The sequence below is a fragment of the Phoxinus phoxinus genome, assembly GCF_949152265.1.
Source record: "Phoxinus phoxinus genome assembly, chromosome: 9".
Taxonomy (NCBI): Eukaryota; Metazoa; Chordata; class Actinopteri; order Cypriniformes; family Leuciscidae; genus Phoxinus; species Phoxinus phoxinus.
The window spans coordinates 5611197-5623759 of NC_136884.1; the positions used below are offsets into that span (position 1 = coordinate 5611197).

At 40.7% G+C, this 12563-nt stretch overlaps 1 protein-coding gene across 1 annotated transcript in view; it reads left to right on the forward strand.

Moving 5' to 3' along the window:
- The first annotated feature begins 1001 nt into the window (after positions 1-1001).
- Positions 1002-12563, forward strand: part of srgap1b (SLIT-ROBO Rho GTPase activating protein 1b) — a 33029-nt gene continuing 21467 nt past the window's right edge. Inside the window, exon 1 of the mRNA XM_079623464.1 lies at positions 1002-1690. Within this exon, the coding sequence (XP_079479590.1) occupies positions 1624-1690 (67 nt within the window). The 5' untranslated portion in view covers positions 1002-1623. The remainder of the gene's footprint in view (positions 1691-12563) is intronic.

Sequence of the window (12563 nt, forward strand, 5' to 3'; positions counted from 1 at the left end):
ATGATAATAGACAATACATTTAAATAAATTAATTCAAATAAATAAAAACTTTATTACTTTATTTATTTTTAAACGTTATTTATTTAACCTGATTTTACCCTGTGTAGACCAATCAAACTAGAAATGTGAGAAAAAAAGGATAAAACTATATTTTCTAAGTATTCCTAAACACTGTAGCCACTCTCTGTTTGCTGTTAGAACTGACATGAGATCAGTGTCGCAGAATTCTGTTTTTCTCTTCTCTGTCTCCCCCTGCTGACTCTGCGCAGTGTTGTCGTGTGTGAAGGTGAATAAGTGACCCACAAAGCGCCTCCTACATCATTCAGCCACTTATGTCTAAGTGAAGAATGGGGGAGTCATTGAGAAGCCTTTTCATTGTGTGAATTATTACTCTGTTTTGTAGTTGCACAGTTGCTCCAGCAGAAGTCAGGCTGGTGCTTCCCACAGCTACTGCGTGTTTCAATCCACCTTAAAGGTTACATTTAAACTGATGTAACCTGGCATCATGCATTTGCACCGCATTATACGTTTGGACAATTACTCAGTGATTTTCAGAGGGGTCGACTTTTTACACTTCGCGAACGTAGGCTACACATTTAGTGCACACTTCTCACACAAAACAGAGAAATGTTTTGAAATGCTGTCGAAACGTGCATGCATACGTAAAAAAAGGAGTATATTTATATATATATAGTTTACTTCCTTTGGGTGTTCAAGCCTTAATTGGTATCTATTGCCGAAACTAGACCAATTGTGTTTTTATAAACAACAACAATAAAGTTTTATTAGACTTAATTGCTCCACAGAAATACATTTTTACTGCAATTTCAACAAATGCCATCTATTAACCCTATGGGTAAGTATAGCCTGGTAAATCTAGTCCAGTGATTCTCAATCCAGCATTTTGGATTTCTCCGGTAGGCTATCTGACACACCCAGTTCAGGTCTTGTAGCATCTACTAATAAGCCGATAATACAAATCAGGTGTGTTAAATGAGTGAACCTTCCACAATGTTCAGAACTTGGGTGCTCAAGGTCCAGGACTGGAAACAACTGGATTTGAGGTTTCCTGAAATAGTGTGACTGTCAATTTTATGTGTAGGCAATCGCACGCATGCACACACTCACGCCCCAACCCGCCCACCAATTGACAGTAGCGTGGAGAGCGCGCGCATGAGAAACACGCACACCTAACGAATTCTTTGCATACACAATCAGATACTCTCACACCTCAGAGTGAGTTTAGATGAGTTACAGTCTCTGTCACCCCTAGACGCGCGTATCTGTTCTGTTAATCGCGTGCGCACTCAACCTGTGCGTAATATTGATGCGGCCACTTGCATCTCCAATCGTTCTTGCGCGTCTGGCGATGCGGCTGTAACGACGCGCCCCCGTGGTTCACGTGCCACTTTTCAGGGGTCTTTTGTCTGTGCATGTCTAATAATCGTTGATGTGCATGGTTGAATGTCATCGCTTTGCTTTAAGGACTACAGTTTCCTGCTGCCGGATCACGCACTGAACCTGTGGTTAGATATGACGCATCGGGCACAGTAGGGACGCGTCTCGGAGAAGCAGAAAGGTTTCAGACAGAAGGGACCAGCGGATCTGGACTACACAGGCGTCATGTCTAACACGATCAAGAGCAAAAAGGAAAAGGAAATCATTACGGAGTATGAGAGCCAAGTGAAAGGTAAGAACACTCGCACCTGATGGGTACCTGGAGACGGTCTTTCGTCTGATGCACCTAATACGAACCCTGTGCATGCGTTAACATAATGGCCACTTAAGATTTCATAATGCCTTTTCAATTGCATTATTGCTTCCCATTTAATTGGAATTGTTTTTCAAAGCATATTAAACCACTTAATTCTGATGGAAAATCCATGTTAAGATGGGGATTGTGTTTTAAAACATGTTAACTGGTTTCTAGCATTAATTTGCTGGTTAGAACTAGTAAACCATCTTTGACCAGCTGGTCATACCTGGTCAAGATGGTGTTGAGAACATACTGGTCAACCAGCTAATGGATAAGCCTAACTAGAAACCAGTTGTCAGCTTTTACCAGCTTGAGATGGTTTTTGCAATATGGTAACTGATCAACCAAATTATTACCAGCTAGAGGTGGTAAAGATGATTTTTGAAACATTGTAGCTGCTGGTTGACCAGCTAATAAGAAACCAGCTGTTCATACAAGCTCAATACGGTCCAGATGTGCTTACTGGTCAACCAGTTAGAAACCATCTCAAGGTGATGGTTTACTAGCTAACTAGCAGCTAAACACCAGCTACCAGCTCAAGATGGTGGTTACTGGTCAACCGGTTAATGACCAGCTTGGATTAGCCTAACTAGAAACCAGTTGTCAGCTGCTTTTACCAGCTAAAGGAAGTTGAGATGGTTGCATCGTGGTAGCTGGTCAACCAAATTAGATGGTGGTTAAGATTGTTTTAGAAACATGGTCAGCTTATAAGAAACCAGCAACCAGCTGTTCATACAACCTCAAGATGGTCCAGATGGTATATGAAATGTGGCTACTGGTCAACCAGCATCTCAAAGTGATCAACATGGTTTTTGAACCATGTTAGATGGTTGACTACCAGCTGGAAAAACTATCTACCAGTTGGACATCCCAGCTCTAGGTGTCTATTTCACCAGCCTGGACTATCTAGAAACCAGCAACCATGTTCCAAAACAATCCTAAGGTAGATTTCCAGCGTGAGTGCGGGAGGTACAACATATACAGGCTTCTTTTGATTCAAGATATGCAAAATCAACATAATAGTATATAAAATGCACGCTGCTTGATTTGTTTGCCCTTACAGCAGGGCGGGCGTTTGTGCACGCGCACTCGTTTAACAGTGTGTAATCGATGAGATGGGGAGAGAGAGAGAGGGAGGGGGGGCTCCATGGCAACCCGCATGCCGGATCCTGTCTCCAGCGCTCCAACTGTAGTCAGGTGGAGGTGTATGGCCCCTTCTAATCATAAAATTAGAAGATGTTCTAGAAAAAAATCTGGAAAATGAAGCACCATATTTAAGGAGCTGAGTTGCTGTCTCAGCTGCTATTGGCCAATGGTGGTGAGAGTGAGGGTGGTCTCTAGGCAACTCAAGGCATGCTGATAGATTGGTGTAGTATCAGGGCCGCTGCGTTTGTGCTCACACACCCAACATATGGACGTCTCGCTGTTGTCAAATGTGTGCTTAGGTACACTCCTTTTTCAACAGGCTCTTGCTGCATTGTACATGTTTCCATGGATACTCAACCACCAGTCTGTGTGTGAATGTCCAATGGGGAAGCGATGGGTATCTGGCTCTGTGTGTGCGTGTGTGTGTGTGTGTCAGGGAGCAAGATCAGGGAATCCTCCTGCCGCAGCAGTGCTGTTTAGTATGGACTGCACGTACGGCAGTGTGTGTGGCATACAGTAGTGTGACTGAGGATGGATTGAGACAGATGAGTGATTGATGGTCAGAAGGGACCGCTACTATTCTCATATACAGTAACAGACACACTTATTTGCAAACATGCTTAATTTTCTTTTAATGTTTAAAACGTGTGTTGTTTTGTTTTAACACATGTTTTGGTCAAATATGGACTAACACAAATAAAAATGTTGTCCATATTTGACCCAAACATGGGTTGAAACAACCCAGCATTTGTTAGAGTGTACTGTAAAAACACTGTAAAATTGATTTTTAATTATTGGAGTGTGTTTTACAATTTCTATACTATTTCAGTCTTTTAACTTCAGAATTGCCCTTCTAATTGAATGTTTCTTTGCAATTAATTGTGAAATTGACTGCTTAGTGAAATTTGTTTGTACGCCATTTTTTTGTCAGTGTGTGCTTGTTTGAAATGTTATCCCATTAAAAAAAATAGGTTCTGCAAAAAAAAAAAAAAAAAAAGAGTCCTGCTAGAGTTTGTCAGCGTCCGCACAGGAAATGGTTTTCTCTGAGGGAGGAAGTTAGAAGGAAAGCGAGGCACATGACCTTGACTGTACCTGCACGCACACACACACACACACACACACACACACACACACACAAACTGAACTACACATTTATGGTGATTCAAGGCAAGTCAGTTTAGTGTGTGTGTGTCTGTGTGTGTGTGCGCGCGTGTGCACATGTGCGCATTACACAAAATATTTTTGCTTCATCAGCAAGAAACGGCACTCGAGCGAGTGGCTTTTTCTGTCCTGTTGGGAGCTTGTGTTCTACAAAAGCTTTACACATGCATGCGACCTACTGTAAACCCCACCCTCATATCATCCACTGAAAAGCTATAGCATGTGTGTGCATGTGCTCAGTGTGTTCTCATGCAAGGCTCAAAGAAAACGCACAAAGATGGAGAAAACAAATTGATGTCTTACAGTGTGACTTTTAGTCTGTTATTCTCATGAGATTTGATGTCGGGTTGCACTTCTGGCTTCCGTCCAGTCCAAAGCCACACACACACACACACACACACACACCTTATCGTCCGAGGCCGCAGACTGACTCGCTGGTGTACTTCCTCTGCCTAGAGAGACTGTATGAATCAGATTTATTGCGGCTCAGGGGATCCAATCCGCTAGAAGACATTTCATCTGTTAGTTTAGAGTCCCACAGAATGAGCCGTCAAGAGTCCAAACATCTCTTTAATAAATGTTTGGAGGGAATGCAAAGTGACATAAAACGGGTTGTACAGATTAAAGAAGCCTTTTTAGCGGGTTTGTTATGTATTATATTTCAGATTTTTCAGAAATTCACTATCCATTCACAGAAACCCTACCAACTCTTTTTTTTTTTGGGTTTTGGGCGCCCACATCTTCTTTTGTGCATTCAATTTTGCATTTTACAGTATGAAATCATGGGAAACGTTCTGCTCCTTTAACCCTTGTATTATCTTCGAATTCTGGGTATGATTTTTATGTCTGGGGGTCAAATTGACCCTTATTGGATCCAATCTAATACACCGAGATTGGTGGGTCTATTAATAAAATCTGTTGACTTTAGTCATCTTTGTTGCTACATATGCCAACTGTGACAGTTCAAAAATGGGGAAAAGCACTTCTTGTGTCGTTGTGAAGTTTACATGCCTGTAACGCAAGAAGTTTCAAATTCTTTTAGATTTAGGTTCTTAATAAAACTTTTCTTTTGGCATCTTAATTTTTTAAGCCCCGATATGGTGCATTTCCAGAGATAGGGATTTCAATGTGGCTCCATGAGTCAACTGTTCAATTGTACACATTTTCAGGGGTCAAAGGCCCTGTTTACACCTGAAATTAAGATGCGTTTTGGTCGATCAGATCACAGGTGTAAACATGGTCTAAAACATTTTGAGCTTGTCCACTTTCGACCACTTCCAGGTAAAAGAGTGCCTGTTTTTTCCATTATTTTTTTTTGTAAAACTTATGTGGTCGCTTACGACCCGAGGTGTTTCACATTGTAAGTATATATTTTTTCTGCACAACAATAATTTAATCTTTGATGACCTGAATAAGAGCAATTCACCTTTATTCCACAAGGTGGAAATGTCTGATACACAATGATGAAGTGATTTTCACTCATAGTTAACACAGGCAGAAAACAAAAGAATAGGAAGCATCTTCAGCAAAACGTGAAATGGCTCAGAGCAAGTAACGCAATCAAATATTAATGTCACTGTCCCTTGATGCTGGATCTGGCAAAGAAGCTGTCAGTGATCAAAATAATGATTTTGAAGATGTTGAAAACGATAGTTTTGAGAATATATTTGATATGAGCCAGATGCTGAATGTACTGGGAAATGCGCTCTGACGAGGACAGCGATGATGATGATGTAAAACAGCTGCTTAAACTGAACCCTACCGAGCAGAGAAAGGTGACAAAATATGCTTTATTTTATGTTTCTGTAATTGTTATTGTAATATCAGGAGAGTTTTATATCATCGTGGCAGGTAGAGATTCATTCATGTTAGATATAGATATGGGTCGCGAAAGACCCAAATATGTAATAATGATTGGCGAAACATTCATGCGTTTAAGGGTTAATAGTAGGTGTAAACAAAGCCAAACATGGGTCACTTTGCAAAAAGTGTTGGCCTAGTTTGCAAAAAGCTGTACATTCCAGTTAGTAGCATGTCCAAAATACGCAGTATTCATAAAAGGCATAAACCCCTCGGGCGATGTATTGCTTCTGCCAAGACTTTAAAGTGTGCATCTGATGACACTTGTTGAGGGATCATCATATTTGTGAACGTTGTGAAACAGCAACAAGACTGACGTCTACTGTAGGTTACATGACGACTTCAACATGATGTAGTATGTCCTGATTATTTGCGCACTACACAAATACAGAACAGACATTTCTGTCAGGACCACTATCGTAAAATACGATTGACGTTTAGCATACAGTTTGGATTGGCGGTGTGGTTCCGTTCTGGGCGAGAACTCCCTGCGCATCCATGCAGCCTAGCATGGATAAGAGCAGCAATAACCCCCCTTAAGAACAGAACCAACATCAATGCATTGCAGATATCATTAATTCAAGATTTTAAAGTACAACATAATTCGAGAATTTAATCAGAATACCAAATCCGGACTGACGAGAGGAGGAGCTGGGGATGGAGGAGGGTAATTCGCTCCTGAGAAATGATAACACTGAATGAGCTTATATATGTATACGGTGATAGGTGTCGTATTCCGATAAACGTGGATCAGCTGATGCGAGCTTGATTAACGTGACCTGCCAGAACTGACACTACGCTTAATTATTGGTCGAGAAGTGCAGTCTTCATCAAATGGAGAAAGCGATTTCAGACGCAGCCTGTGAAACGCCCTCATTTAGATAGCGAAATAAATGTGCATGTGGTGTTGTAATACAAGTAAGGTGATGTTGAGAGGTGGACAAGGACCAGATGTCCATTAAGTGTGTACACTTTTATTGTGTGTGTGTATCGTCTTATTTTCATGTACCCATCTCAGCCCTTGTCATGTTTCAAAATAGTGATTGGAAAACCACATATGGCCTTACTTCCTCGTTTTAAGAATAGACAGCGAACAAATAGCTAATTTGGTCAAAACTGAAGTCGAGACCATCAGAGTCGAGACCAGACAGATTTCCCAGCCACCCACTGCATGTATTTATAATAGGAGCCCTGTAAGTCTCATTAATCAAGTATAGATATCGATCCAGTAATCTATTTAAGACCACGGCAGAGAGGACCACATATACTGCAGTACTTACACTAAGGATTGTGGGTCTTGAAGCCTGTCTTTGCCTTTTACTCTTGGGTTTAAAGCTGAAAGCTTATTTAGCCAGGCTTGTTTTACAGATTATCCCGAGTCTCATTTCCATTTAAAACAACTGAGATGTGCTAATGGAGCTTATAGTTAGGACTCAGGGTAGACGTATTTAAAATCAAGCGAAATAAAATATTTAGTTCGAAAGATATTTTGATGTTTTGCCCTCATAACCTAATTTTCATTTGTGTTGAATGAAATATTGCGTGACTATGGTCATTACAGTAAGTCTGGTGTGGTGTTGAGTCATTGTCTGTCTGTTTAGTCCTTACACGTACTCTTCAGCTGTTCCTGTCTCCTGACCTTGGATCCGTATGTTCTTGATTACATTTGTTGTGTCTTTCTTGTGTACTGGATAAAGCCTCACCTAATCTCGACTTCTCTTTGACACTTTATATGTAAAAAGTAAACATTCACTCCATACAGGTTTGGTTATATTTGTGAGGGCCAAATGTCCCGACTTGTATAGTGAAATATTATGACAACTGACTAGTGAGGACATTTTGCTGGTCTTTTTACTTTTTATAAAATCTAGTTTTTATTTTCACAAGTGATGGGTAGGTTTGGGTAAGGGTAGGGGTTGGGTTAGGTCACAGAAAATATCAGTAACCGGATATAAGAGAGATAGAGAGATAGAGAGATAGATAGAGAGAGACTTCCATTTATCTATCTATCTCTCTATATCTATAATTCATGAATACACAAGCAGCCAATGTCTCAAAAAGTCGATTTGTTGTTTTAACTGCATTTACATTCCTGCAGATTTTTTTTTATATTTTGATACATAATGATTCTCAAGACTTCTAAGCAAAGATTCGGCAATGCTTATGAGTTTTTTACACTGTGAGGACAGGGAGCGAAAAGTCAAGGCTAAAGGAAAAAGCTTAAGAAGTAAATTTGCTTTAGATAAATAGAAGAGAGCGTGAGATAGAGGATGAGATGCAGATTAGAAGTCCAAGCAGAAATGGAAAATAATTGGGAAGTGGCAGCGTGGTGACGTATGCGTTTTTTTAGGGAATAAAAATGTGAGTTCCCTTTCTTCCTCATAAATGGGATATTTTTATTTTTGTGGAGGGCATACGTGTGTATTTTGGTGCTATTGTGGTTAGAGTTCCCATTTTTAAACATCATGTGAATATGTGCAGTGCTGCTGTACAGCATGCCTGCGCACTCCTCACACTCTCAGGTTGCTGAGCAGAAGCCGTGTTGCCATGGAAACAGTCTGGGTCGGGCGCATGCCGCAGGGTATCAGACATTCTCACCGCGGTCACAAGTTCAAAGGTCAAATATGAGAGAGACAGAGACTTGTGAAGACAAAATTGGGAAAAAAAAGATAAATGGCGATTATTTTTATAGTAGTGAGTGGAACAAAGTGTCCACGTTACACTTGTTTGCCAGCTAGTTTGTTATAGTTTAATTTTTCATCTTGCTAAAATGTCCATATCCACATCCTCGCAAACACAGCATGATGGGAATTTTATGTTTTTCCGCTCCATCCATATGGACAAACAATGCTTTTATATGGTTTTAATTAACACTGTCTGCCTGTTTTGTGCTTCAAAGGCTTGTGGAAATGAGTCACGGTCTATTTATTTGTAGTTTTGATGCCATTTCAATTCAGTTGTTTCAAGCTGGTTTTTGCCAGTCAGCTGCTGGTAACTGGTGGGGAACCTGCATGGACACTCTGAATGCACATTGTCCAGATGACAGATGAGCATAGCATCAACATGAGTGCAGGCAGGGGATGTAAGGATGCGCTCCGTTGCAGTCGGATGTTTTCTCCCGTCAGATGTTCTTGAGAGCAGCATTGTCGGCTTTACTAGTAAAAGACTGCATGCAATTGTCCAATATTTGGCCATTTCAAGATTAGGACCTCTGCTCACATGCACATATACAGTATATATTTATATATAGTATATTAGAAGAATATACATTACTATCAAGTCTAAGTTGGCATTGCATCATCTTTTATTTTCAGTTTCTCTGAAAAGCCTGGGTCAAACTGTCCTATATAAAATCAATCCGCAGAAACATGAAGTGAACAAACGGTCTTACTGACGCGATCCGACTGGAACTTTGTTAAAAAAAATAAAGTTCATTCACGCATTGTTAATGTTAGGATCACAAGTATGACAGGGCACAGACTGTGTTTTGCAATGCAAAATGTCTTGTAATCCTCAGAGGCATCTCTATCTCTATCCTGTGTTTGCGTCTGTACCACATGACATGCGTGAATCGGTGGGCGGGGCTAAAGAGGAAATGATGTAGAAGTACGCATTGATCTTCTGCAGAGGTTTGTCTTTTGTCACACTATGATGTACTGATGTTACAAAATCCGAAACGAGTCGTTTTCTTGCTTGATTTTAATTAAAGCTATTTTGGGGCAAACAAGGAAGTCTTGAGGTCTGAAACTCACTGGATATTTGTTATAATACACTTCTGACTTATAAAGACTTCTGAAATGACAAGAGAAAGGAACATTTGATTTCTCAATTCATAACCCCTTTAATGTTTTGTATAGAACCAGTGTAGTTGTTGTGTAGTTGTCGTGTAGTTGTTGTTGCATATTAAAGAAGTGCACACTTAAGCTTTAAGGAAAATAAATACACATGCATCACTTGCACCAGGCAGTGGCATTTCATTTACCGCATTTGTTTTTATATATCACCTCTGATTCTCTGCTGGATTACAGGCATTTCTTATATTGTATCAAAAGAGTCACCTTGCTCACCATGCCACCATCACTGATGCAGAACACGCAAACACATACACACACACACACACACGTCTCCGATTCTCACAGTCCCTCCCACCCTCCTACACACACACACCCACACAGAGCTCACGCCAAGCCTGCTGTCTCATCTGTTATTTCGAGCTGGAGAGGCAGTGTGACATTAAACAGTTGGTCTGTGGAGAGAGAAAGAGAGGGGGATAAGTGTGAGGGAGAAGAAAAGGAGGGAGAGAGCGAGCTGGTGAAGGGGAACAAGGGAGCGTTATTATTAAAAGCAGTTATTAAAGAAATAGTTCGTCTGAAAATGAAAATTCTGTCATTATTTACTCATCCTCATGGTGTTTAAAATCCAGGCGGATTCAAGATTGTGGGTATGAAATGTAAGAATCAACCATTTAAAAAGCCACAGCGGCCTGAATATTTTGGGAGGATGTCCTAGGGGGAATTTTGGGGTGGTTATGGTCCTGTTTCAAAACTGTATGGCTGTCTTACACTTTCCAAGCCATCACAGTTAACAGGCACTGAATATTTTTAAGCTTCAAAAAGGATGCAAAAACAGTCCAAATGGTCCATATGACGTATGCGCTTGTATTACAGGTCATACGATAGCTTTGTCTGAGCAACATACAGTACCTGAATTTAAAACGTAATTCACTGACACAGAACCTTCTTCTTGGACAAATTTTGAATTTCTGGGTGCGGGAGGGAAGATACTGATATGTGCGCGGGGAGCGCCTGCAGGAAAAAAATATGAGATTGAGGAAAAATGATTTGCGTTCTCTTGCAAATGTTTTCCGTTCCCCCAATAAACGGAAAACTTTTGCGTTCCTCAAGAAACTTTGTTCACTCGCAGAGAGCTCAAAAGGTTTCTCGGGGGAATGCAAAAGCGACTTACTATTTTTCCTCCCATCTAATTTTTTTTCCCTTTAGGAGCTCCGTACGGGAGAAAGAAATGACTCGCGGGCTCCCGCAAAATATAATTATCTAATAATAACAGCATGCAGTCTATCACTGAAGTGTAATGTGTGTACATTGGAAAGAAACAGCCTATATAAACACTGGAATGAGACCAGACTGAAAAATCAGCGTAGACCTCTTCCTACCGGCTTTTGTGGGAGGGAACGGGACAAAACGTGAAAGTTTCAGGCGGGAGCGGGATAAAATCTAACATATTTTTGGCGGAAGTGGACGGGAGCGGTACATAATCTTGCGAGATTGAAAAATCCATCCCATGCAGATGTAACCGGTCTTACTCATCCAGTTTCGAGCGGTATTCGAACCGGGGTCCCAGGTGTAGAAAGCTGGCTTGCTTACAAGGACGCTAAAGACCACAGCGTCTAGTATCAGTCGCTGGTGCTCTTCTTGAGATCAGAGGAGTGAGGTTTACACACATCTCTCTTAATGGCCTATGTTCGTTACACTCAACCCCTAAACCTCACTCCCATCCGGGTCACGGCACCAAATGTAACCGGTCCTACTCTACTCGCTCCGAGCAGCTCTAGTGTGTGGGGTATCCCATTTGTCATTTTAGGTTTCAGAAGGGTTCTCACGAGCCTCTTGAGGCCAGGGGAGTGAGGTTTACACGCACAGCTCTTACTGGCTACACAGGCCTCTAATGAGAGAAATAGTGATAGTCTGAATCGTTCTTATGAGTCTATGAAACTTTTCAATGAATAGATTGATCAGGTTCACTACACAAGAATGATTCGTTCTCAAATCTGACTCGTGATCTTAGATTAGCAGTAAATAAAGGCTTAGATTTCAGACTATTCCTTACACAAAGCTGTCGTATGTCTTCAGAACAGGGTTATTGTCATTAACTAAATTAATAAATGTTTCTATGAAAATGAGAAATGCTGCCCTGGCAACTGACTGATGGACTGATAGAAATAAATAAAAACTAAGTCTATTTTTTTTTTAACTAATAAAAATGTCAAAACCACATAACAAAATCAAAACCTGAAAATAAAAATGAAAATGAAAGCTAATTCAAAATAAGTACTTTAATAGTATGTAAGTCATACAAAAATAACACTGCTTCAGAAGAATTAGATTATAACTTTTATGATACATTTGCTTCTGTTTTGAAACGAGTCAAAGCAAGTCACTATCCACTGCCTTTATGTGGAAAAGAGTGTTGGGTTTGGAAGGACGTGAGGGTGAGTAAATGAAGGCAGTTTTTTAATTCCGAGTGAATTATTCCTTGAAGGAAAAGGAGGAGTTTGAGAAGTGGAGATGAGAACGAGGATGGAGAATACTGAATACCTCCTCCCATTAAACACACACACACTAATCCTCATGGGATACTCCACTCCACTACCTGTTGTCTTGGTAACGGCAGTGAGTGTGATAACCAGTGTGTTGTTAAGGAAGAATCCAGACCGCCTTGTTAGGAGGAAAACCTCTGGTTCAGAGAGCACAACTTCACCCATCAGTGCCCACATTGTGTTCAAGTCTCTCCCGAACGTGTCATGTGATGTCAGTTACACTGCAGCTGTCATTAAGTGTGAAACACTGTCATTTTAAAAGGCCGTTGTTAATTAGCTAACATCATTTTGTGTGTGTGTGTG